At 42.4% G+C, this 27,637-nt stretch overlaps 4 gene segments (V, D, J or C); all 4 read left to right on the top strand.

Moving 5' to 3' along the window:
• Positions 1 to 405: 405 nt before the first annotated feature.
• On the top strand, positions 406 to 1,977 carry LOC111608928. The segment is given in 3 exon segments: positions 406 to 574; positions 672 to 1,032; positions 1,761 to 1,977. Coding segments are annotated over 3 exon segments (624 nt in total).
• A 14,391-nt stretch (positions 1,978 to 16,368) lies between these two features.
• LOC111608904 lies at positions 16,369 to 17,253 on the top strand. The segment is given in 2 exon segments: positions 16,369 to 16,499; positions 16,598 to 17,253. Coding segments are annotated over 2 exon segments (456 nt in total).
• Positions 17,254 to 20,927: 3,674 nt separating this feature from the next.
• LOC111608927 lies at positions 20,928 to 22,689 on the top strand. The segment is given in 4 exon segments: positions 20,928 to 21,066; positions 21,164 to 21,413; positions 22,434 to 22,546; positions 22,652 to 22,689. Coding segments are annotated over 4 exon segments (447 nt in total).
• A 2,840-nt stretch (positions 22,690 to 25,529) lies between these two features.
• Positions 25,530 to 26,268, top strand: LOC102234852. The segment is given in 2 exon segments: positions 25,530 to 25,698; positions 25,826 to 26,268. Coding segments are annotated over 2 exon segments (486 nt in total).
• Positions 26,269 to 27,637: the final 1,369 nt, after the last annotated feature.

The following is a 27,637-nucleotide window of genomic DNA, read 5'->3' as shown; positions in this document are numbered from 1 at the left end:
ACCCCTCCACGCTTACCCCGCCTTTGTTTACGTTCTCGTCGCGGCCTGCGTACACTTCCACCCGGCCGGGAGAAGCGAGCAGCCTCCGGTGTTCTGGAGATCTCTGGGATGAGTCGGAGATCGGCGATCATAGAGTCAAAATTGTAGCTCCTAAGGTCCAGAAGTTCATGTCTGCTGTAGTGCAGCAACGCTGTGCAATTCTGAAAAAAAAGTCCAGTAATGAATAGATAAAAAACCACTAAAGAGCAGATTCTGGAGAGACGCTGAGCCTCGCGTTGTTCACGCGCCGCCATCTTGGTCTGGGGATTCTGCATCAACATCACAGTTCTTGTGTTTCAGACAAAGAGAAACTTCATGAGGTTAATATTTCTGAACTTATTCACTGTTTGACAAAAATGTTTCTAGAGGAAGAAAGCAGCAGAATCTGAAGAGGAGGAAGAGGAGGAGCTGATCTGTTCCTGATCTCTAAAGAGACTCAAACTTCCTCCTTCAGTTCAGTTCAACTCTCCAACATTAACTCTGCTCAACATGGACTATTATGGTCTGTCTCTGCTCATCATCTCTCTGCTAACAGGTCACACTGTCTCTGTTTTTCAAAAACACATTTTCAAAGTTTTATTAATGTGAATTTATTTCCAGTAACTGAAACTAACAGATTTCTTTTCTTCTAGGAGTCAGATGCCAACAACTCACTGCGCTTCAGAAAGAAGAGTTCGCTGTAGGAAGCAGCAAAGTTACTCTGTCCTACACTTACTCCAAAACAGCCACTGGAACTGATTATTTCTTCTGGTATCGACAATATCCTGGAAAACCTCCAGAGTTCCTGATCTCCCATTTAGGAACAGGAACTAAACTCCAGGATCCGGTTCCTGGTTTCTCCTTCAACGTGAATGCTGATAAAACCCAGATGGATCTGCTGATCTCCTCTGCTGCAGTGACAGACTCTGCTGTGTACTACTGCGCTGTGAGGCCCACAGTGACAGGAAACACCAGAACCCTGTACAAAAACCTGCAGTTCTCCACAGCAGCCACTAGAGGGCCTCACTCCCTGTTAAACCACTAAAACCTGCAGTACTCCACAGCAGCCACTAGAGGGCCTCACTCCCTGTTAAACCACTAAAACATGCAGTTCTCCACAGCAGCCACTAGAGGGCCTCACTCCCTGTTAAACCACTAAAACCTGCAGTACTCCACAGCAGCCACTAGAGGGCCTCACTCCCTGTTAAACCACTAAAACATGCAGTTCTCCACAGCAGCCACTAGAGGGCCTCACTCCCTGTTAAACCACTAAAACATGCAGTACTCCACAGCAGCCACTAGAGGGCCTCACTCCCTGTTAATCTACTGGTTGTTGAGTGTTTGGACAGAAGACAAAGACAACAGTGACATCATGTTGCAACTGAACTTGGTGCAGAAATAATCCAAGAAGTCTGCAGACATGTGTAACGCCTGACATTCTGCTTCCCAGAGTCTGAGAGACTTTCTAAAATATGTGATCTTTAACTATTCAAATCTTAGAGAAATTCTTTCCTCTTCTGTTCTCTTTAGTCATGTGTCCCTTCAGGCGCACCGTATGGAGAAGCTGGCTGCCTACATAGGCCATGAAAAGGGTTTCTGGAGATGCTGTCATAGTTGCTGAATTGACTATCAGATCACAGAGGCATCAACACAGGCAGGTTGCATTAATAAAATATGAACATGTGTTTCAATGTGTTAGATTTTTTGCATAGACATGAGTGTGAATGTGTTTCTGGTTGAAGAGTGAGACCATTTGTTGCCTGGAATTGCAAAAATGTGACAAGGAAGAGATCAGCAGAAATCTTGCAGCATGAAGCCAAGAGCAGCCAGAAGCAGTTAGCGTTGGATCCTGGAGGCAGCAGCAGGCAGATACCAGCAACCCTCAGAGGAGCTACGGGTCGGACATGGAGGCAGGTCGGCAGCCCCGACGCCACGGAGACTCAGTACCAAACCTCCTAACCCAGTCTGGCACCGCAAACCCCAACGAAGGATCAGGCCCACAACCCGGCGTCCGTTAGCCTAGCCTAACCTCCCCCCCACTGCCTACAGCGTCCGAAACCTGTTGGGCAGGAATCAGCTGTTAGCGTTGGCCAGGACTGACAAAGACCAAGCGGGGAGAGATGAGGTCACTGTGACATCACCACTAGGGCTGTGACCATTTCTCAAATGATTTGAAAATTCCCCGAGGAAATGATCTGCCTTGAAACTTCGTTAAATTAAGTTTTGTTATTTAGCCACCATGTTCCGGCCTGGTGTTTATTCATGATGCGCAGCGCTCTAACCCTAACCTTTGACCCTGTTCCTCCTGAGACCAACAATCATCTCCTTTGTTTTCTTTACATTTCAGATGATTTGACTGTTCCCTCCGTGATCCGAAGCGGTCCACCAGCTCTCTGTACTCAGCCTCTTGTCCGTCTCTGATAAACCAGCAACTGCAGAGTAATCTGAGTATTTCTGTAATCTGAGTATTTCTGTAATCTGAGTATTTCTGTAATTTGAGTATTTCTGTAATCTGAGTATTTCTGTAATCTGAGTATTTCTGTAATCTGAGTATTTCTGTAATTTGAGTATTTCTGTAGATGACAGAAGTCAGTCTTGTGCTGGACGTCTGAAGTGTAGAGAGAGAAAAGGAGCCGAGATAGACGCTCAGTCCTCCAGTCTCTACCTGTGGTGTAAGAGAGAAAATACTCCTTATAAGGTTGTTTTTCACCAAGGAAATCTGGCGCCAAAGAAGGTCGATTTGACCTGGCTCGCAATTCCTTGTGTGTGCGAAGCAGAAATGAGACGGAAAGAATGTCTGAGAAATAAACTGTTTTGACAGATAAGAATAATAATGGACTTGTTTTGCACTTTTGAAATGGAGCAGATGTTGGAGGTCAATAAGTCTTAACACTCCTTAAGAAACCCCAATACACACTCATTTGAAAGCTGATAGAATTCTTACGTAAGGACACACGTCAAACACGGGCAGTAATGCTATTGGTCGAAACTTACCAACTTACACCAATGAAAATGAGATTCTATAAAACAGACTGACACTAAGAATACAATGAGATTTTGGGGAGAATTTTGAGAATTGACTTTGTACTGTAAATTGATCTGTGGAACAGTGTAATAAATCTCCACCCGCCGTGGCCTGCAGTGAAGAACTCGTCTCAGAGTATTATTTCTCATTTATAATATAATTAAGACCTTTTCTGATCCAACATAATGGTGAACCCCGACGGTTGATTGAACACGCAACAGGGAGGACAGAAGGGTCTCGCTCCAGACCAAAGCCGACGGTAACCGTCTGGGCCCAAAAATCTCAGAGAGGTAAGCTTTATATCTCTTTGTTTTTTTAAATAACAGAACGGTTGCTTGTCTGCTGCGATCTGAAGTGCTAAACATGAGATGAAGTTCTTTGCTGCGTGTCACAGACGAGTTGTTATCTTTGCGCAAAGATCGAGCTGCTAAAACTTCTGATGACTCATAGTTATCATCTAAAATTGAACTCTCAGCTCGGCAAATAAGCACTTATCAGTTGGTTTCGCCCTGTTGGCGATGGTAACACAGGAATTTTTTTTCCATCTATAAGTTACCTTATATCAGTCAATCTGGGTAGTTCTGAAGAAACACCTTCATTGAACTGACTATACATATATAGCACGATTTGTTAAATGTGGCAGACAGGCCATGAACTTTAACCTTAACATTAAACCAACTGAATCCACAAAGAGAGAAAAAGGCCAGGGATTATTCTGATCTTCCCCAGAGAAAGAGAGGAAAAATCCCCAAACGAAATATCAGATTTCTTGGTGAGGCCTTAGATGTATAAATAAAGGAAAAGTAAAGATTGAGATCTCCATATATAAGTTGATGTAAAGCGCTGAGAATAAAGTTTAAGGTCACAAATCTTCGATTTCGACTGGGCTGAGCGAGGATTGATTCCTTCATTTTTGACTCCAACATTTCCTCCCACCCTTTCTACCCGCCCTCTCTCTCTCTCTCCCTCTCCCTGCCTACCCCTCCGTTTCGGTCTCGCCCCCTCCCGCCTCTTTTAGTTACCGCCCCCCCTCATTTCTTGTTTCAACACACGTCACGGGTCCGGATATTGCGTGATCTGAAACTGTGTACGCCCATTTGTAGTTCATAGCAGTAAGACAGCCCACTTCCTATTACGTCAACAATCAGCCCCCACCTTTGGGACATCTCAGACTGCAGCTGAGCAGTGAAGTTTTCTCTTTTTTTTCTCTCTCTTTTATTTTGATTTAATACCGAAGGAGTTAAAGCATAAACCTTAAATTAACTCAAATAATACAGACCTTAATACAAATAATCATTGTTTCTGTCACACTGAACCATGTTGAACATTAATTAAATGTATATTTACTGTAAAAAGAGTTGAATAACTGCATGAAACTTGCTAAAGTGCTATATCTATTGAAGAGTACATAACATATTTAGCTATATTTAGCAATAACAAAGAATATCATAAGGAACAAATACAGTAAGCACAAATAACTAAAACAATCAAATTATTTTTAACCAAATTCAAAAATAAAAAGCTGAACCATAAGGAAATTGTAACTGACAGCAAAACTTAAACTGAGTTTCAAAAAGTGAAACAACTGCTTAAGCATACAAAATGAGTAACATACCGACAGTGATCGTTGGTTCAAAATACCCGGAATATGCTGATCAAATTCCTAAGATTTCCAAGAAATGGCAGAAGCGAACAAAAGGACTTCCATCACCGTGGCCAGAGAATGGGAGCTTTGACTTATCCCTTTGCGAACAAATGGAAACGAGAATCACTGACTACAAAGCAAAAAATAAAACTAAGAAAAGAGAAGATAAAAGAGAATTAGAATTTAACATTTTAAAACTATTCAAGGACGAAGGTGAAAAATACAGGAAGAACTTAAAGCAACAGCTCATTGAGCTCAAAAATAATTATGAAAAGCCAAAGGACGAGGAAATGATTCCCGCAGGGTTGTATCCAGCCCTGAAAGGAGTCCTGAACATTACAGGTGATTTTGGATATAGGACTGATGACCAACTAATAAATTCCAGACAAAGTAATGTTGCATCACCTCAAAATAAAGAGCCGGAAGCTCAATCAGACGCATCATCTACAGTGCATACAGCACGGCCAACAGTAGTTCAAACACCAGTTCCAGCCAGAGGTGCACCACAGACGAGCTTAAGTTCACCGGAAGATGAAGGTCCATCTCAACGAAATTATAGCATAATTAATGAGCATGCAATAAGTATGCAACCATCAACATCACATGCTAATGCAAATGGCTACAAGCCAGCTGGCAGACATTCTACATCAATGCCACCAATTCCAACCGGAATTCAAACCACTAATGTTGGATGCTCCACAACGCGGACAATTGGAAATAATAAAATTCTTGACTGCTACGCTGGTCATGCAGGAAGTCGCAGAAGCGGAGATGCTTATTGGTTAAACTTAGACAATAAAGGCATTGATTTGCAAAATGATAGCAATCAGACACTGATACAGGAAGTGGAAATGGAAATTGATGAAAGCCTTGCACGATTAGTTGAACAGGAGCATGGATGTGAAGATGACCAAGACGGAGCTGGTCCATGTACAAGCACACCTAATGGAATTCAACATCCAGCCCCAAAACGAAGAGAATACAGTTTGAGATCCAGAGCTAACATACGCAAACCTGATCGTTATGACCCTTCAAAACAATTACCAATCATATTAAAGGGAGACGTTGCTCAATACATACCATTTGCCTCGATGGATCTGATCGGGTTAGTCTCGCGGCTGCCAGACATTCATAACGGTGCAGGAAGATGGATAAGAAAACTAGAAGAAGAGACAGTTGGCAAAATTTTGGCACTGGGAGACATCAAAGCCATTTTCGCAAAAGTTCTGGGAACTGCCACCATGCAGAACGTTTTGAAAAACCACCCATGGATGCTGCAAGAACGAGCAGACGGAATTGAATTCAATATATGCCGGACGGCAATCTGGGCTGCCTTGAGAGCAGAATTTCCTATTAAATTGGACCCCGCGACCTTGAAAGGGGAACCAATTGGTGACTCAGAGAATCCAGCATCATATGTCGCCAGACAGTTGAGAAGGTGGAAGGAGGACATGGAGTCTGATGTTGATGAATCTCCAATGATTGCAGCTGTGTTTCGGCAATCCATAGTGGATGTGATGCCACAACCAGTGCGCACCAAACTTGAAGAAGTGGTGGCGCTGATGTCAATGCCGCACAAGGAATTTCGTGACCATGTGGTGCATGCAATAGAAAAATACAGAAGAGATGAACAAAAACTTGCTGACCAAGAAAAAAACATTCAAAGGAAACTGGCTCAGCTGCAACTTGGAGAACTGCAAAGCAGAAGCAAGACAAAGACTCAAGCTGCAGTGGTGAGGGGGGACCAACATCCTAGCCTGGATGTGGCCAACCTTCCTAACGCAGTGAGTACAGCTCCACAGATGTACCCTCCAGCCCCACAAATAACTCAACCTTCTCAACCAGTGGTGAATGTTTACCCACAACCATGGAACTCACGTCCATCTGTGCCCCGAGGAAGACAGCAAAGAAGTCCCTCATGGCCAAACAGAGGACGAGGCGGTCCAACTAGAACACCCGGAGCATGTTGGACATGTGGTGTTTTCGGACATCGCGCTGACCAATGTCGAAATGGTGACAACTCATTCCAAAGACGGCCGCGTGGTAGAGCCAGACCAGGTCCACCGACAGCTCCATACAATCACCAAGCAGTTCCTTATAACCAACAGGGAACTCCATACGACTCACAAGGAGTCCAATACGATTTACCAGTTCAACAAAATTCACCAACTCAATTCAATCCACCAAATTTTGGATACTAGGGATGCCCAGAGGACCCTAGGGGAGAAAATCAATACCCAATTCTAACCACAGGTGCGGACGACGAACCAATATTGAAAATTCAAATTGAAAACAGAGAAACACCAATGTTGGTCGATACAGGAGCAGCTTACACTTGTGTGAGTCCAATTTATGCAACGCATCTCCCCATGTCTGATAAATTTGTATCAACAGTAGGGTTCTCGGGAAAAAGACAAATAATCCAAATGACAGCTCCTGTTCGACTTGTAACTAATGACAATGAAATAAAAATACCAATTTTGGTATCTGATCAAACACCAATTAATCTGTTGGGAAGAGATGCTCTATGCAAATTAAAAATAAAAATTTGGTGTTCTCCTCAGGGGGTGTATGTTGAAAGAGAAGGTGTGGATTTTCAAATGTACATGCAACAAAATGAAGCTAAAGTTTATTGGTTGGGAGACATAAATAGCTCAGTTGAAGAAGTAATTTCTGAATGGGGTCAATACGTTCAAATACAAATTCCTGAAGCTAAAAAACCATTTTTAGATTATCATTGTACAATGTACTATGACATTTCAAAAAGCACAGAGTTTGAAGAACAGTGGGACAAAGAAACGCAAGGTGATTCAGTGCACCTTGTGTCCAAATACATTGTCATTGGGAGACAAGGAGCAGCTCTCAATGTAGAGATGAATGATTTCATTTCTCAATGGTACAATGTTTCAGAATCTGTACCACACATAACATTGGTTGTAAATAAAAACTTTCATGCCAAAGATCTTGGGCCAATGATGAAAACTGCGACACAGATTAAATGGGAACAAACAGAAAGCCCATTAATTTTTCAATCAGAGGATGCAACAATGATCAAAATACTAAGTGAAACCTTTATGACAGCAAAACCACAGGTGGTAACTGTACCAATTAATGACACAGAACAAACAGAAGAAAAAGATGAGTTGGACGACAATCCATTAATACATGACATGTTGAGACAAGTCCCTGAATCAATGTGGTCAAAACATGAAACGGATGTAGGCCTGGTAAAATCAGCCAACCCATTTAAGGTAGATCTGAAACCAAATGTTAAACTTCCATTTCGTCCACAATATCCATTAAAAGCTGAAGCTGAAGAAGGAATCAGCAAAACAATTGACGGATTATTACAAGCAGGAGTGTTGGTGGAAATTGAAAGTCCATGCAATACTCCAATTTTTCCAGTTCTAAAAGCAGATAAGTCAAAGTATCGCCTGGTACATGATCTTCGCACAATAAACGATGTGGTGGAAGATAGATCTTCGGCAGAAATGCCCAACCCCCACACACTTTTAACTGCAATTCCTGCTGAAGCAAAATTCTTCACAGTAATTGATCTGTGTTCAGCATTTTTTACCATTCCTCTAGCGGAACAATCTCAATACCTGTTTGCATTTACTTACAGAGGTAAGAAGTATAGCTACACACGATTACCACAAGGGTTCAAACACAGTCCGCATGTGTTCAATCAAGTTCTTCGACAGGACTTAGAAGGATTGGAAATGAGAAGCACATTGCTTCAATTTGTTGATGACATTCTAATTGCGTCACCTACATTGGATGATTGCCATCACGATTCAATAAAAGTCCTTGAAAGACTGGCTGAAGGGGGATACAAAGCCTCCAAAGAAAAACTACGGTACTGTCAGATACAGGTAGAATACCTGGGCAGACAACTCTCAGAAGGGAGTATTGGCATATCACCTTCTCAATTAGAGGGTGTCAGCAAAGCTCCATGCCCACGAACAGTTGGAGAAATGATGACATTCCTGGGCATGACAGGTTTCAATGCTGATTGGATTGAAAGTTATGCAGAAAAAACAGCACCACTCAGAGAACTCATGAAAGAACCAGGTTATCAAAATCAAAAGACCTTGCTAAAATGGACAACTGAAGCGAAAGTAGCTTTTGAAACATTAAAATCTGAAATGCAGACTGCCCCAGCACTAGCAGTTCCCAACTATGATAAACCATTTTATCTATATGTTGCAAACAAAAAAGACATGTATGTCACAGCAGTTTTGATGCAAGAAACATGTACAGGTCGGAAAAAACAACCAATTGCTTATTACAGCACAAAATTGGACAATGTAGCACAAGGCTGGCCACCATGCTATCAAGGGCTAGCAGCAGCCTACCATGCCTATGAAAAAGCTTCAACCATTACAATGGGTTATCCAGTAACAATATTGACTCACCACAAAATCGCAGAGTTGATAAATCTGGGAAAATTTGTTGTAACACAGGCAAGAAGTTTGCAATACATGTTACTTTTGACATATCCAGACATAACAATTCAAAGATGCATCACCAACAATCCAGCAAATGTGATTCCTTTGGATTGTGACGGAGAACCACATGAGTGTGTAGCAGAAACAATGAAATACACTAGACTCAGACCTGATTTGGAGTCTACACCATTGCCTGATGCAGAAGTCACATACTTTGTCGACGGGTCATGTTTCAGAGACCACCTAGGAAACCACGCAGGCTTTGCAGTGGTACAACAAACAGGTGATAATTTTGTAACCGTCAAAGCCGAAAAATGTGACCAACCATGTTCTGCACAACTTGCAGAACTTAAAGCATTAACTGAAGCCTGTAAAATGGCTAAATCAAAGTCCGCAAATGTGTTCACTGATTCTGCTTACGCCCACGGCGTTTGTTTTTTATTTGCGGCAATATGGAAGCAAAGAGGTTTCAAAAGAGCAGATGGAACCCCAGTACAACACAAAGCACAATTGAAAGAATTGATTGCCGCCATGATGCTTCCTTCGAAGCTGGCAGTGATCAAATGTCAAGCACATCGCAAAGGTAATGACATTGTAATAAGAGGTAATAACATGGCAGATGAATCGGCAAAAACGGCATCTAGGAGCCAAATGGCCATCTTGGCCCCTGTAGTAGCCTTAGAACCAGCTTTAACACCAGAAGATGTCATTTTGATGCAGCAACAAGCAAGTAGCAGCGAACGCGACCTTTGGGTGCGCAGAGGTGCTACGATGAGTGAAAACGGCTTATGGAGGTCTAACCAAGGCCTACTGATGGCACCTGTAGCGTTATTAACGTTACTGGTCTCAGAGGCCCACGGTTTAGACCACTGTGCCCGAGGAAAAGTCTTGGAAAAATTGAAAAAACAAGGGTTCTGGTCTCCATACATGCAAGACATGGTGGATGAAATTCTAAGCCAGTGTGAAATATGTGCCGAAAACAATGCTCGAAAAGGCATAAAACCAGGAATTGGACACATTCCAATTCCAGAAGGACCTTTCAAACACTTGGTAATAGATTACGTAGACATGCTCAAACCAGTTCAAGGTAAAAGGTACATGTTGGTAATAATTGATCGTTTCAGTCGATGGGTCGAAGCAGTACCATCAAAAACCTTAGGAGCAGACACAGTAATCAAATTCCTGACAAGAGAAGTGATTCCAAGATTTGGAATACCATCTGAAATCAGTTCAGACAATGGCTCAGCCTTTGTACAAAAAGTCGTTAAAGGCATTTTGCAAAAACTACAAATCAAACAGCGTTTTGGCTCAGTCTACCATCCTCAAAGTCAAGGTTTGGTTGAGCGCATTAATGCTACTTTAAAGGCAAAACTACGAAAGATTTGTGCATCAACTAAACTAAACTGGGTAGATGCTTTGCCACTAGCACTAATGAGCTACCGCATGCAAATGCACAGAAGCACGCATTTAACACCGCATGAAATGCTAACTGGCAGACCGATGCCTGTGCCGCAATGGAGGTTACCTTTTAAAGGACCTCCCCTTGAGCAGTTGCAAACTGAGTTGAAAGACTATGTTGAACAACTAACTGCTATCCATAGAGCTATCTATTTGCAGGAAAAATCCAGAAGTCCAGAGTCGGCAGTGTTGGAGCCATTGGTGAAGCCAGGTGATTTGGTGTACATCAAGGTGTACAGACGCAGATGGCATGAGGCCCGATGGGAAGGACCTTATGAAGTCAAAAGAGCCACCCCAACGGCTGTCCAAGTAGAAGGAAGTATCACTTGGCATCATTTGACTCATTGCACTAAAGTTCAAAATAAAGACAGAGTTAAACTTGAGTTTGACAAGGAAAATGAGCAGAAGCCTCACAGCAATGAGACTGATACTGATAACTGTCCAACTGTGGATGTTGACAGAGGTGATGAGCCATGCAATGGTGGCGACAGCAGAGACAAAGTCTTACAATCTGCAGCCGACACCACGGGACAAACCGACCACGACGAACCAGAATGACAGAACGTGGACTCAAGAACAGCCTCCAGGGGGGACAAACGGTGACCTAGAGACGACTACTCTTGTGAAAAGATCCATCTCCAATGAGAAAGATAAGTACCACACAACTTATAAAATTCCAGACAAGTACATACCAGTGTTCTTTCCAGTAAATGTAAATGTAGATGTTTCCAAGAAATTAATTCGCAAAACCAGAAATGTGCACTTAGAATGGAAATGGACAGCAAGTTTGACAGAGACTGAATTTCAATCAAAGTTAGAAACAGAGTATGAAACCCATGTGAGCTATGCTAACCGAAAACTGTGTAGCAAGGCTATAACAAAACAGAGGAACAACTATATCACGGATCAATGTTCAATCATTATGTACATTAGAGATGATGGATTTGACATAGAAGTAAAAATAGGAAGACAGTGGAATAAAGACAATGAGTTTACACATTACATGTTAATGATAAACCCTGACACAAATGATTCGGTAACAGGTAAAGGTGATTTAGAACGAGTAAAAGACATAAAGAAAACAGGTACTGTTGAAATGATGAACGGCAGAGTTAAAATACATATTTCTCCTGATGATGTGGGTGACAACATGCTAGGAAGGCTAATAATTATCTCAAGAATAGTGTTAGGAAATGATCGTCGCGAGATGTGTAGATGGTTCATGAATTTAGGGAATAATGTATTAATAACGGATCAGAAAGAGACAAAATGTGGCTTACAAATCACAAAAACAACTTGCGGATGGACGATTGAAGCAGATGTTCTAGCTTTTCGAGTAGATAAATCATATGAAATAAAAATTGGAACAGCTGCCGATGGTGAAATGGAAGAGACTAGAGTGATCTGGAGTTTACCTAAAGTAGACACAGAGGTTAGTAATTGTTTAACACTCTATAGTTTCACTAACGAACCCATTACTACTATACCAATTACAACTGTCAAGTCGATCATCACTGTTAAAACACTTAAATCTGTTACCAGTAAAGCTCATACAACCATAAAACCTAATGCAGAGATTAAAGGCGATGAAGGAAATCCACCAATGAATGAAGCACTTGAAGTTGTCACACCTACGCCTCTTATAGCAACTGTAGAAGAAGCTCAGTTAAAAATAACATCAACGGTCTTGGTCAACCGAGCACCTACGAAAACCACCCCGATTGGAAAATTAGTTACTAAATTGGCAACCTTAAAACCCTCTAAAGATCTCACAACACCAAAATACTCGGATAAGAACATAGTTACTAAAGAAGAGCAAATTGTGACACCTACGACTCTGATACAAATTACCACACCAACCACCGCTAACAAAATGATCGAAACTAATGAAATGATCGACAGTAGTGAAGATTTAGAATTTGTTCAAACGACACCTGCACAAAACCAAGCGGCTAATATATCGATTTCAAATAAATATGGATGTTCTGAAAGAGAAGGTTGTCAGGAATACCATGGAGGTCTAGATACATTTTATAAGGAAAGACGGGAGAACCCAGTAATTCCAAGAGCCATGCATAAACTTAACAACTTTCACCAGACCGCTTTTAGACCAAGAGGAGATCCACTTTGGCGAAGAGCAATTCAGAATACATGGTATACCTGGTCCTGGTATACTGCAAGAGAATTAACACAAAATGACTGCATAGTTTGTTCTGTTGCTCCAGGAGCAGCATCAATTGTTATTCCAGAAAAATACATGTCTAGAGAGTGTGCCATTAGACAACGACAAAGCTGTAAGGAAGGTAAATTTATTCCAATACTCGATGTAGTATCTTTCTTTACAGTACCAATGTGTGGAATGAATTGTAGATTATTATACGGCTCTCAACGTTCACACCTTTATGTAGTTAAATGGACAGGATGGAGAAAAGAATCTGTTTGCGCTGAATTTAATATGTCCACGACACAAAGCGATCCTCCAGTGAATTATGAGGTAGATTATGATGCAGAGTATGAATGTTTTGCAAGTGGAGGATTTGAACATGATGAAGGAATACATGTAGGAAATACAACAGTTCGATGTAATGTTACTTGGGTTTTATCTTGGTTTAAACATGCTAACGTATCACCACTATTTGTGACAAAACCGGTATGGTATCAAAATCCAGAATTTAAAGAAGAAAACTGTGAAAACGTTACCAGGGCTATTCCCCCAATATATTTTCTAGGTGATCAGACGTTTCCGGTGGCAGACAGCTACTGGATGTGTGGTGATGACATTTTAACCAACACATTGCCCCTAAAATGGGTAGGTCTTTGCACTCTTGTTCGAATGAAAGTCCCAATAACCTTAGTGTATGAAGGAGTTGCAGACATAGTAGGGACACACCGTAATAAAACAAGGCTTCGTAGAAGCCTGGGGGATTATGGATTAAATGAAGGAGTATATTTAGATCTTATAGGTCAACCAAGAGGAATTCCTAATGAATTCAAAGCACGACATGAAGTCGCTGCAGGATTTGAATCAATCATACCCATGATCGGAATTAATAAAAATGTTGAATGGATTAACTATATTTATTACAACCAACAGCGAATGATAAACTTTACTATTGAAGGATTAATGGCCCTAGGAGAGCAACTTCATGAAACAAGTAGGATGACAAGACAAAATAGACAAGCATTAGATTGGCTCATGGCCAAAATGGGCGGAGTTTGCAAACTTTTTGGCAACGAATGTTGCACATTTATTCCAAAAAATACAGCACCGAAAGGTGCATTTAGAGTAGCAATGACCAAACTGAATAAACTGAAGGAAGAAATGAAAGAAAATGCGGGAAAGAACAACTGGCAATGGAAAAGTCTGGAGGAAATTTTAGGTGGATGGGGAGCCTTAGCAGCCAAAATAGGAATAACTATAGTGGCAGTACTAATTACCATTTTTCTGCTTGTGTGTTGTGTGATCCCTATCATGAGGAAATGGATTGTGGGGACTGTATACAGATGGATGACCAAGGACAGCGGACATCACACGGACTAATGCACAAGGCCGCCTGGACCGATGAACCCATGACCGATTCGAAGGACTGTTAAGCTCATGGACATTTCGATGCCTGAACTAAAGGAGTTATGGTTTGTTCAATGATCTAAGGAGTTCAAGGAACTGAAACAGAACTTGGGGAGGAATAAAATGGACTCATGGGAAAGACACTGTTGTATACACCATTACACATATTATTACACAGTAATATACAATTATATACAATACAACACGGGTGGCCTACACATAGTTAATACATTAGGAACACGTGTGAATGTGAGAGTGTATGTGAATGAACACAAACTATAAGCAACAATGATATTTCTATTAAGACTTTGGTTATTACGATTCACTATTTCAGTTATTCAATCACTTTGAATTTTGCGTGTGTTTTGGACATTCCTTCGTAACTGTCATCAAGATTATGTATCAATGTTGATGTGTTAATTGATGTGTTACTCATTGTCATGAATACTCTGATTTTAGTCCACTGTGGATCCATGATTGTATTACATTTGTGCCAAAAACAATCTGTTATTGGCGGTCGCCCGAGGCGGCGGGGACCATAAGGTAGTTTTTTCCCTGAGACAAGACAATGGACAAAGGGCCAACAGGGTTTTTCGATCTTATACAAATGAAAGGATGATCATGGAAGCAATGGACAATTATGTTTAATCTATGTATTGGAATTATTATATTGGTTGATTCACACATGAAGACAATATTATCTTCTCACTAATTTCTATCGGCTTTTAAGTGAACCTTATATACATTTATAAGGATTTATAATTGAGGATTATATTCACATGTAGTCATGGCACTTACTATAGCACTGAATAAAAAACAACTGCTAAGGTTAACTAGATTCCACTTGAAAGCGGAATAGGGGGGATTATGTAAGAGAGAAAATACTCCTTATAAGGTTGTTTTTCACCAAGGAAATCTGGCGCCAAAGAAGGTCGATTTGACCTGGCTCGCAATTCCTTGTGTGTGCGAAGCAGAAATGAGACGGAAAGAATGTCTGAGAAATAAACTGTTTTGACAGATAAGAATAATAATGGACTTGTTTTGCACTTTTGAAATGGAGCAGATGTTGGAGGTCAATAAGTCTTAACACTCCTTAAGAAACCCCAATACACACTCATTTGAAAGCTGATAGAATTCTTACGTAAGGACACACGTCAAACACGGGCAGTAATGCTATTGGTCGAAACTTACCAACTTACACCAATGAAAATGAGATTCTATAAAACAGACTGACACTAAGAATACAATGAGATTTTGGGGAGAATTTTGAGAATTGACTTTGTACTGTAAATTGATCTGTGGAACAGTGTAATAAATCTCCACCCGCCGTGGCCTGCAGTGAAGAACTCGTCTCAGAGTATTATTTCTCATTTATAATATAATTAAGACCTTTTCTGATCCAACAGTGGTCTGTCATCAGGTCATCAGCTGGTCAGGTCATCAAGTCATCAGGTCGTCAGGTGGTCAGGTCATCAGGTCATCAGGTCATCAGGTGGTCAGGTCATCAGGTCATCAGGTCGTCAGGTGGTCAGGTCATCAGGTCATCAGGTCATCAGGTCAACAGGTGGTCAGGTCATCAGGTCATCAGGTCGTCAGGTCGTCAGGTCAACAGGTGGTCAGGTCATCAGGTCATCAGGTCGTCAGGTCATCAGGTCATCAGGTCATCAGGTGGTCAGGTCATCAGGTCAACAGGTCATCAGGTCATCAGGTTGCCAGGTTGTCAGGTCATCAGGTGGTCAGGTCATCAGGTGGTCAGGTCATCAGGTCATCAGGTCATCAGGTCGTCAGGTCATCAGGTGGTCAGGTCATCAGGTCATCAGGTTGTCAGGTCATCAGGTCAACAGGTCATCAGGTCATCAGGTCAACATGTCATCAGGTCATCAGGTTCCGGCTCCACCTGAGTCTCCTGAAGTTCCTCACAGAGCAGATCAGGCTGAATCCTGTTAAATGGGTTCATGCAGCAGGTTAAGATGGCGTCTCCGTCTCCATGGCGATAAGCAAACTGCAGGGGGTCCTGATATGAGCTTGTTCAGGTGGGCCAACAGGAGTCTCTCCAGGACCTCCATGATGCGGGTTGTCATGGCAACAGGTCTACAGTCGTTGACGACTAAAGTCCATCAGAAAGCAGCTGAAGCTAAAAGGAAGAGGAGGAAGAGGAGGAAGAGGAGGAAGAAGGGGAAGAGGAGGAAGAGGAGGAAGAGGAGGAGCTGATCTGTTCCTGATCTCTAAAGAGACTCAAACTTCCTCCTTCAGTTCAATTCAACTCTCCAACATTAACTCTGCTCAACATGGACTATTATGGTCTGTCTCTGCTCATCATCTCTCTGCTAACAGGTCAGATTTAATTCTAAATGTGTTGATAAATTTATTCTAAACTTTATGATTGTGACTCATAGTTTAGTTTTATAACTAAAAGGTTTTTCTGCCTTCAGGTGTTGAGTCTCAACAACTATCTCCTCTGATGGCAGAAAACTTCATTTCAGAGGGCGGCTCCGTTTCTCTGACCTACACATTTTCTAAAGAAGCAACTGGAAGCGATGAGTTCTACTGGTATCGCCAACATCCAGGAAAACCTCCAGAGTTCCTGCTCTACCACCTAGGATCAGGAAAAATACTGTCGGAGCAAACTGCTGGACGGGAGATCGATGTGAAGGGAAGAGACATAAAGCTGCTGATCTCCTCTGCTGCAGTGACAGACTCTGCTGTGTACTACTGCGCTGTGAGGCCCACAGTGACAGGAAACACCAGAACCCTGTACAAAAACCTGCAGTACTCCACAGCAGCCACTAGAGGGCCTCACTCCCTGCTCTTCAACGGTTTGTCAAGATTCAGACTGATGTGATCAAACCTGAACAAGAAATACAAGTAATAAAAAACTAGTAACAGGGACGGTGGGTTAAACCTACTGCTGCTCTGTGGCGCTCAGAGAACAGGAAGAACCCAGAACAGTTAAATAATTGTGATTAATTCACAAACATCCTGAAGCCCCAACCAGATTTTTTAAACTAATTTGACAGCGCTAATTATTAATGTTGCTGGGTTTTTTTTGTATTAATATTTGTTTGGTCGTTTTTACTCTGGACATTTAGTTCTGATACACTGAGCAGCCTTTCTCCGCTCTGCTCAGCCGTTCAGATCCACTAGAGGGCAGCGTTACCAGGTTCTGAGCTCTGCTGTGGTTCTGTGTTCAAGCACTCTGTCGCTCCACAGACCAGGTCCCATCAGGTGTTCTTGTCTCCCAGGCAGAACAAATGAGAAACGTTTATCCGGTTGTTGAACAGCTGCAGCGTTCCCTCCAGATCCCGGTCTGAATCATTCCGACTGGTTCTAGCATGACACAGTCTGAGTTTGGACTGGTTTTAATGGGACGGCCCGTCACCAGGCTCAGTGAGGGGAGGAGCTCCACTCTGACAGACTTTGTGTTGGAGCTGAAGAGCTGCTGCGTTCTCTCTGTTCTTCTGTCAGTACCAGGGAAAACAATGCAGCTGCTGCTTTTCTCCTGCATGATGATGATCTTCTGCCTTCAGCCAGGTGAGTCATCTAAAGATGCAGCAGGTGGAGAAGGAGACAGAAGGCAGGAAAACATCTGGAGCTTTGAGTTTGTTAAAACTGAATTATCAATCTGTTGTTTCCAGGATCCTCTGAGGATTTACTGACACCATTTAAAGACGATCAACTGGATTTGGAAGGAAACGACGTGACTCTGTCCTGCAACTATTCAGGAACAGTAACCCTGCTGCTGTGGTACCGACAGACGCCCAGTTCATCTCCACAGCTGGTCACCTCAGGATATTCAGACACAACAGGAAGGCTTTCTTTGAGACACGAGAAAACAAGAAAGACGTTTCATCTGCTGATCTCCTCTGCTGCAGTGACAGACTCTGCTGTGTACTACTGCGCTCTGCAGCCCACAGTGACAGGAAACACCAGAACCCTGTACAAAAACCTGCAGTTCTCCACAGCAGCCACTAGAGGGATGTTTGAAAGTACATTAGAGCATTTAAAAACATACATGTTGGTTTTGGCAGGAATTCGTCTTTATGGAAAAAAAGTATTATTAAATGTTTTAATATATAGTTTATTATATTCAAAACATTCTTAATTAAGAATGTTCTCAAAGTTAATTAACTATTGATTAATGGCTAAATAAGGTTTAGTTATTAAAAGTTGCTATTGAATTTTTTCCAGTTTTCTGCTGCATCGTCTTGGAACCAGTGTCAGACATACATGAACCTAAAGGGTCTGTTGTCTCTGAATATTTCTCAGACTGTTCTTTGAGAAGGAAACATGTAAATTTATGACTGTGAACTTTTTCTGTTTTGCTGTGTGAATGTTCTGTAAATTGTGAGCTGCTGCCAGTCTTGGCCAGGATTCTCTTGTAAAAGATTTTTAATCTCTGTGGGATAAATCAATAATAATCATTATCTTATGATTCTTTCCTGACTGCCTGGCTCGCGTTATAAATCACATTGGTGTAACTGTGAGCTCTACAATGCACAGCGACCCAGAACAGCAGACAGGTGACTTTCTAGAGGACTAAAAGGTCACAGCAGCTCCACACCGACCAGGCACCGGCCCAGGGCAGCCGCCCCCCACAGAGGTCAGTCACTAGCAAAGCAAAGCAGCCTCCCAACCCAAAGAAGCAGCCTGAGACGCAGCTTGTCTGTCTTTCTGCAGAACTTCCTCCGGGTGATCTGTCCCGCTCCAGATCACCCGGAGACGTCACATCGTGTCCGGGGTCCACATGGACTCTCAGCCCAGATCACCTCGTAAATCCAGTAAACTTTATCTCTGCTCCATAGACCTCTGTTCACCTCTCATCTCCTTCATCAGCAGCTATTAACAAATCCTTTTTCTAAAGAAACCTCAGTGGATTGCTGTTTTAGAAATGCAAAGTGAAACGGATCAGAGATCTGAACCGACAGAGCCTGGATCTGATCTGGGTTTCTACGGCTTGTATTTTATTCAGGAATGTCAGCTTGAAGACAGGATGGAAGTGGAAAATCAAGGCAGAATCAAGATTAAGGTTTCTGTAAGACTGGCTTCACTTCACACATTTTAAAATCACTCAGCAGTTAATTATTCCCAAAACTGACGAACCAATGCAGATTAGAAGCTGAACAAATAAAGATGGTGGGGAAAGGGTCTCATCTTGCCAGTTAATGAGGTCAAATCATTTAATGCAATCAGAACAAAGGACTGAGAGTCTCATCTTCACAGGGAGAGCAGCTTGGGGGCGCTGCACACCTCAAAGGGCAAAGAGGGCAAAGAGGACAGATTACCGCCCCACCTGGTGAGCTAAAGCCGGGGACTGATGGACGCCCCAGGAAACCCTGTGGCTCATGGCTGACCCTACATCTGACCTTAGACCTGACCTTAGACCTGACCCTACATCTGACCCTACATCTTACCCTACATCTGACCTTACACCTGACCCTACACCTAACCTTAGACCTGACCTTAGACCTGACCCTACATCTGACCCTACATCTTACCCTACATCTGACCTTACACCTGACCTTAGACCTGACCTTAGACCTAACCTGAATGAGGAAACCAGACAACAGCAGGTCTGGGTGAGACGACCTAAATGCATTGATATCCTCAGCCATAAAAAGCTTAATGTCCACATTAGCTTTACTAACCCAACAGAACATCACTCTACCCCGGACTCTGTTTGCCTTTCTTATCTTATCAGGCAGCACTTTGGCGGCCGAGTGTTAACCAGTAGTGGTAAAGCTCCAAGCCCTTCTAGATCTCAGCGTCTTATAGTGTCGCTCCTCCAACTCGTTGCCTCATTCAGGTTACCTGAACCGACCTCCAGATCTGGATTTCCTGTTGTTCCGGTCCACTCAGATTCTGGTCAAGGCTCCACAGTAGACTCCGTCCACTCCACTGCTGCTGCATACCCTGTCCGCCCTCCTACTTCTCCATCACACGGCTGCTCACCATGGTTCCCATCAAGGACTGTCTTTGCGTTTCGTTGACTCACCTCCTGGCCTGCATCCACCACCCCATCGTCAACATTCGTTCCATTTGTCTGTCAGAACCTCGAATCCTGCTGTTTGCTCATGGTGGAGATCAAGGCTAACCTTCCTGTCCGCTGCTGACCCCGTGGGCCACGCCCCCTCCCCGAGCGGTCTGCTGAATCCCTTCCTCTCCTGAGTACAGCTCTTCACTGGACTCTATTAATTAGAAATCTCTAAATTCTGCTTCCTTTCCTGAGAGTGTTTTGCATGTGGGTTAAACATATTCCAAAAACCAACATCACACTGACCTTCCATGTAGAGAAAACAGGTAATGGGCTTCAGGTAAAACCATGTTGGCCCAGTCCAACATGGTTCTGCCTCCAGGAACCATCCAGAGCTCAGCTTCCTCCTTCTCCTCATTAACCAGAACAGCTAGTCCAATCATTTCCTGTACTGTCTCTGCACTGGTTGGTCTTCAGACTCACACCACAGCAGGTAACTCTGACAGAGCTGTTTCTTCCTGTTAAAAGGAGGGAATGAATAAATTAAGGACTTGATGCAATCCACTGGATTACTTCATACAGAAAACCTTTTAATCAATTTGAATAAACTGAGCTTAATGCACTGATTTAGAATTTGTATTGATGATTCAGTTGAATTGACTGCAGATTTCTCAATACAAACTTTATATTTATGTTTTATAACAGTTTCATTTATTTCCATCAGAAAGCAGCTGAAGCTGAAAGTATGTTAGCCAGGAGGAAGAGGAGGAGGAGGAAGAGGAGCTGAGAGCTTCAGGGAGGAGCTGATCTGTTCCTGATCTCTAAAGAGACTCAAACTTCCTCCTTCAGTTCAGTTCAACTCTCCAACATTAACTCTGCTCAACATGGACTATTATGGTCTGTCTCTGCTCATCATCTCTCTGCTAACAGGTCACACTGTCTCTGTTTTTCAAAAACACATTTTCAAAGTTTTATTAATGTGAATTTATTTCCAGTAACTGAAACTAACAGATTTATTTTCTTCTAGGAGTCAGATGCCAACAACTCACTGCGCTTCAGAAAGAAGAGTTCGCTGTAGAAAGCAGCAAAGTTACTCTGTCCTACACTTACTCCAAAACAGCCACTGGAAGTGATTCTTTCTTCTGGTATCGACAATATCCTGGAAAACCTCCAGAGTTCCTGATCTCCCATTTAGGAACAGGAACTAAACTCCAGGATCCGGTTCCTGGTTTCTCCTTCAACATGAATGCTGATAAAACCCAGATGGATCTGCTGATCTCCTCTGCTGCAGTGACAGACTCTGCTGTGTACTACTGCGCTGTGCAGCCCACAGTGACAGGAAACACCAGAACCCTGTACAAAAACCTGCAGTACTCCATAGCAGCCACTAGAGGGCCTCACTCCCTGTTAAACCACTAAAACCTCCAACATGCAAGTCGGAGTTTGGATGAATATAATATTTTTGATAACTTACTGACTGATAAACAGTCCAATCACACATCAGGTTCTATAGTTGCATTCATCCTCTCTTACTGAGGATGAAGTAATCATGTTTGGAAGGACAACGACAGTTTTAATAGAATCAGTTTTATTAATGAGAAACTTATAAAGTCACCACTGCTGAGTCAGTTACTTTGCAGTGAGACAGAAAAACTCTCGCCACCCAGGTTTTCTTGTAACTCCATGTGACTGTGCAAAAAAGATCTTGATTTCATCAAAAAAGCAAAAAAAGGATTAATTCAAGGAGGCTGAATACTGTGAGTCAATACAATCCCCTAAATGATCTGTTCTTTGGTCAGCTGAAGCTGTGAGTCTGTTAGCCAGGAAGAAGAGGAGGAAGAGGAGGAAGAGGAGGAGCTGATCTGTCCCTGATCTCTAAAGAGACTCAAACTTCCTCCTTCAGCTCAGCTCAACTCTCCAACATTAACTCTGCTCAACATGCTGTCTCTGCTCACATCTGGATTCACTCTGCTGGTTCTGATCACTGGATCAGGTTGGTTGGAGTCTTTCAGAGAATAATCTGATCCTTCTTGTTCTTCACTTATATCAGTTTTTCTTCCTTCAGGTGTAAACTGTCAACAACTCACTGCAGCGAAGACTGAGGAGTTCAGTTCAGAGGGCAGCTCTGTTACTCTGACCTGTAGTTACACCAAAGATTCTGCTAATTATTTATTCTGGTATCGACAAAATCCAGGAGAACCTCCAGAGTTCCTGAGGTCTCACTCACCTTTTGGTGGATCAGAACATCTGGACAGGATGACATTTAAAGGAAGCAAAGAAGAAATGTCCATGACGATCTCCTCTGCTGCAGTGACAGACTCTGCTGTGTACTACTGCGCTGTGAGGCCCACAGTGACAGGAAACACCAGAACCCTGTACAAAAACCTGCAGTACTCCACAGCAGCCACTAGAGGGCCTCACTCCCTGTTAAACCACTAAAACCTGCAGTTCTCCACAGCAGCCACTAGAGGGCCTCACTCCCTGTTAAACCACTAAAACCTGCAGTTCTCCACAGCAGCCACTAGAGGGCCTCACTCCCTGTTAAACCACTAAAACCTACAGTACTCCACAGCAGCCACTAGAGGGCCTCACTCCCTGTTAAACCACTAAAACCTGCAGTTCTCCACAGCAGCCACTAGAGGGCCTCACTCCCTGTTAAACCACTAAAACCTGCAGTTCTCCACAGCAGCCACTAGAGGGCCTCACTCCCTGTTAAACCACTAAAACCTGCAGTACTCCACAGCAGCCACTAGAGGGCCTCACTCCCTGTTAAACCACTAAAACCTGCAATACTCCACAGCAGCCACTAGAGGGCCTCACTCCCTGTTAAACCACTAAAACCTGCAGTACTCCACAGCAGCCACTAGAGGGCCTCACTCCCTGCTCTGCTTCTATGGTTTGTTAGGTTTAAGTCTGATTGTTTATGAGGCAATAAAAAAACTGAGCAGAGAGAAAACAATCCCTCTGATAAGTCGGTCTAATTGGATGACATTTGCATAACTATTTCTAAGAAATATTTTCATTATTGATCACTGGATCAGCTACATATTTTATAACCAGCAGTGTTTTATTAATGGCAGCCAAGATGCTATAAAGTTGCTGCTGGATACCTGCATAGCATCTCCATCTGGACCTCAGAGAACAGAAAGACTCTGGCTCTTTCCATGCTACCAGCTCTCAGTGCTTTGGTACCAAAACCCATCCTGGGGATTGGTTGGACCACCAAGTCTGGCACATCGGACTCCTGCCAGTACCAGCTATTAAGAGCTGCCATGGACAGACAGCTTTCTTTTACATGCTATTTAAAGCCTGGAAAGAAATCTAACAGCTAAAAGCTTTTCAAATGTAAGGACTTTCTAAAAAGTCCTGTTTGTTATCTGATGGATAAACATTAGAATTAAGTAGGAACATGTTTATTATCCCAGACCCCAGACAGGACTCTTACCTGGACTCTGGCAGTCACACCTGACTGCAGCTTACCAACATGCTGACAATATTTTAGTAGTTTATCACAAAGGCGTAACTTCCTGAAGGTCTGGTGTGGACATGTCCCCACCAACTCTGGCCTGATGGGGACAGTCCCACCAATATTTCCTGCCCCTTTTGTCTTTATGTTTCTCTTGACATATTTCCTGATGCACTTGAATAATCTGTGCTCCGCGCTCCCGGGGCTGTTGTTTATTGGTTGCCATGGCAACGAGTCTGCGTGTGACGTTAAGCTGACAGACTGAGAAAAAACCCTAACCCTATCACCAAGTGAAAGACATTATATAGATTAATTAGATGTTTTAACATATTTATATTTCGTAGTATGTTTAATAGCTGCTAAAAGGTTATTTTGGAAAAGTACTATTAAACTGACAACCTGATCAGGACGTATTTCCTAATTTTTGAATAAGACTGTATGGCATTCACATGTAAGTTTTGGTTTTATTCTTAGCAGTAAAAAAGAAAAGACCTTTCAGTCACTGTGGGTGCATCAGCCCCCCGGCTCCTCCTCGTCCCCACCGACTGCAACACAAAGTTTGTCGGGATCTGTGTTTTCTCTGTGTTTATTTTGAGTTTTCTGTGTCCCTGAGTCTCTGTGCCTTCCTGTCTCCCCTTGATCATTCCCAGGTGTGTCTCGTTTCTGTGTATTTAATGCCACCTGTGTGTCTGCGTCCTCGTCGGGTCCTTGTCTTGCAGTCGTTTGTGCGTGTCGTATGCACCGTTTTGTTTGCTGTCCATTCTAATAACCAGTTGCTACCGGCGTTGAGCCCTGGCTTCTGCTCAGTCGTGCTGCCTGGTGTTTTGGATTTTGTGCTTTCACCATTAAACTGTCATCATACATCTTACCTGGGTTTCAAGCGTCTGCCTCACCACCACCTCACACCAACTCGTGACAAGTTACACTCTTGGTTTATCATGAGTTAATTGCTGGGAGAACAGAGTCTCTCTCCAGGGAAATATCAAACAGCCAACATTTAAACCATGAGGCTGTTTGTGAACAAGCAGCAGATCACTTTTTAAATGATGACGAAGGCCATATGCTGAGCTGAGGATGCTGCCTGGACCCCATGAAGAGATGCAGAGACTGTAGATCTTTGGGAAACTCTGGACTGGCTTTGTTTCCTCCAGATTGTGCTCCGGTCTGTAAAATGGGCTTGTGTTTAATAAAAATGTTCTTTTTATTCATCTTAGCCTTCCTGTAGGTTTTTCACTTCCACATCTCACAGAGGGATGTTACAGACAAATCCATATCCACTCTTTGTAAGAATCTAGTTGACCTAAAATTAAACAAATTAGTATGACGTTTTGCCCTTAATAGTTCTGATAAGTTAGAAAATGGGAAAAAATCATGTTCAGCCGCAATAAGTTAGAAAATGTCAAGGATTGGATAATCTGCCGATTTAGCACGTAAGTGTGTGTTCATGTGTGTGTGTGTGTGTGTGTGTGTGTGTGTGTGTGTGGTCTTGTATTTAGTGCTCAATAAGGACCATTTCACTAACATACTATGTTGTGGGGACCGACTAGTGGGGATGTAAGTCCAGTCCACAGGAAGTGATGTTTCTGAGTTAATTTAGAGTTGGGCTGGAAATTAATGTAAAGCCTCTGCAGAGACAGAGAAACAAATTATGTGTGTGTGTGTGTGTGTGTGTGTGTGGGTGTGTGTGTGTGTGTGTGTGTGTGTGTGCCGGTTTAGCTATCATTATGAGGACTTAATCTTGACAAACGACTAACATTGTGTGGACATTTATAGCTGTGAGGACATTTTGCCATGTCCACTCAATAAAAACACAATTTTTGAGTTAGGCGTTGGGAATAAGGTGGGAATGAAATGGCTCAGGGGAAATATCAAGATTAGTTATAGAAATTCATGGGAGTGTGTGTTAGTGTGTGAGGGCGGAGTTCAACAAAGGCGGTGCTTCCTCAGGGCAGCATGCACACTGGAGCCGCTGCTGGCTGTGAAGAGAACAATAGTCAGACTGAATGTTGAACATCAGCTGCTTCCTCCTGCTGATTTAAACCTTGGTGGACAGATGGAACATTGGCTGTGGATTATTCTGGCTGCTCTTTTCTCTGGTAAGATACAAAGATCAACATGTTTCCTCTACATGGAGTAGAAGTCTTTAAAGCTGCTGATTGTTCTCCTTTAATCAATCATCTTTATTGATCCATCTCTTCCTCTGCATGTTCTGTTCTTCCCCAGAGTGTAAAGGAGACTCAGTGAAGCAGACAGAAGGAGAAGTTGTTGCTGCTGCAGGAGAATCACTGACTCTGAGATGTACCTATGAGACCAGCTTTACTCCCACATTGTTCTGGTACAAACAAGATAAAAACGGTTTTCCAAAGTTCATGCTGAAGCAACTGTCATCAATGAAAGATAAAGCTCCAGAGTTCAACAGCAGCAGATTTGATGCTGACCTCAACAGCACCATAAAATCCTTCAACCTGAAGATCCAGGATCTCCGTCTGTCAGACTCTGCTGTGTACTACTGCGCTCTGCAGCCCACAGTGACAGGAAACACCAGAACCCTGTACAAAAACCTGCAGTACTCCACAGCAGCCACTAGAGGGCCTTGTGACAACATTATGCCCAATCCATCGGATTTAAGGAGGAATAAGCACACAGATAATGGTAAAATATTTTAATGAAAAGTAAATGAGAAAGAAAACCTTAAATCTAGGTTTCAGAAAAGACTGGAAATGGGCAAGAAACACAAAGATGTTTCTACTGAGGACAGAATGGAGAACGACAGAGGGAGAAATGAAGAGTGAACTCAGAAAAGAGAGATGACTGCAGACTGACTGACTGAGAAAGATAATAATATTAGATAAATATTAAGTCATTAAATGCAAACTTAGAATATAATAGGATATGCATATAATCAATTCAGTATGTATGATTTCATGGTTTCTGTTCATTAATTAATTTGATCTGTCAAAGACATAAAAGTCTGTGGGCGGGGCTAACACTGACCAAGGCTAACACTGAAAGAAGCTAACACTGGGTGTGGCTAACATTGAGCAAAGCTAACATTGAGCGAAGCTAACACTGAGCGAAGCTAACACTCACCTGTGGAAATCTGCTAGTTTATTCTGATTCTTTGAACATCAATAAAGTCTTTAATTTTATCTGGCTTTAACCTCTACCGATTAAATCTTTCAGTAATATGTTACTGAATGATAGCAAGAAAAATAAAAAATATTTAATTTAAGGTCACAAAAGATGTTTCTCACTTGTTATAGAATGTTTTCTTTGGCTGATAACTCTCACTCTTCTGATTGAAATTGATAACTGTGTATGTTATGTTTGTTTCACGTTTCACTCACTTTGTGTGACACAGCGCCCCCAGAGGTGAGGCGTAGCACTGCACTGCCTCGCATGAACCTTTCCATGTATTTAAACAGGTAAGGTGTAAAACTTTTGATATTACCAATAATAAAAACAAATTTATGGAAAGGTTTGAGTTTTCCTCATCGATGATGATGGAAAATGATGATGTTAGCATGTATTTAATTTTTCATGTGCCAAACGAGGTAAAGCCTCACCTGTAATCCTGACAGTGGATCACTGATGGATGATAATCTGCTGCTTCTTTGCTGTCTATTAATTATACATTCTCTCCAATGAGTTCAGAGGAAAGTTGAGGAGGAGCTGAGAGAATCTGGGAGGAGCTGATCTATTGCTGAACTCTAGAGACTCAAACTTCCTCAGTTCAGTTCAGTTCAACTCTCCAACATTCACTCTGCTCAACATGCTGTCTCTGCTCATCGCCTCTCTGCTAACAGGTCAGCATTCCTCTGGTTTGAAAAATGTCCATTTTAAGTTTAATAATTGTAAATTTATTTCCAGAAACTGAAACTAACAGATTTCTTTTCTTCTAGGAGTCAGATGCCAACAACTCACTGCGCTTCAGAAAGAAGAGTTCGCTGTAGAAAGCAGCAAAGTTACTCTGTCCTACACTTACTCCAAAACAGCCACTGGAACTGATTATTTCTTCTGGTATCGACAATATCC

This window comes from Xiphophorus maculatus, chromosome 6, assembly GCF_002775205.1.
Source record: "Xiphophorus maculatus strain JP 163 A chromosome 6, X_maculatus-5.0-male, whole genome shotgun sequence".
NCBI lineage: Eukaryota > Metazoa > Chordata > Actinopteri > Cyprinodontiformes > Poeciliidae > Xiphophorus > Xiphophorus maculatus.
The sequence above is the reverse complement of the archived record's forward strand: the minus strand, read 5'-3'. Positions and strand labels throughout refer to the sequence as shown.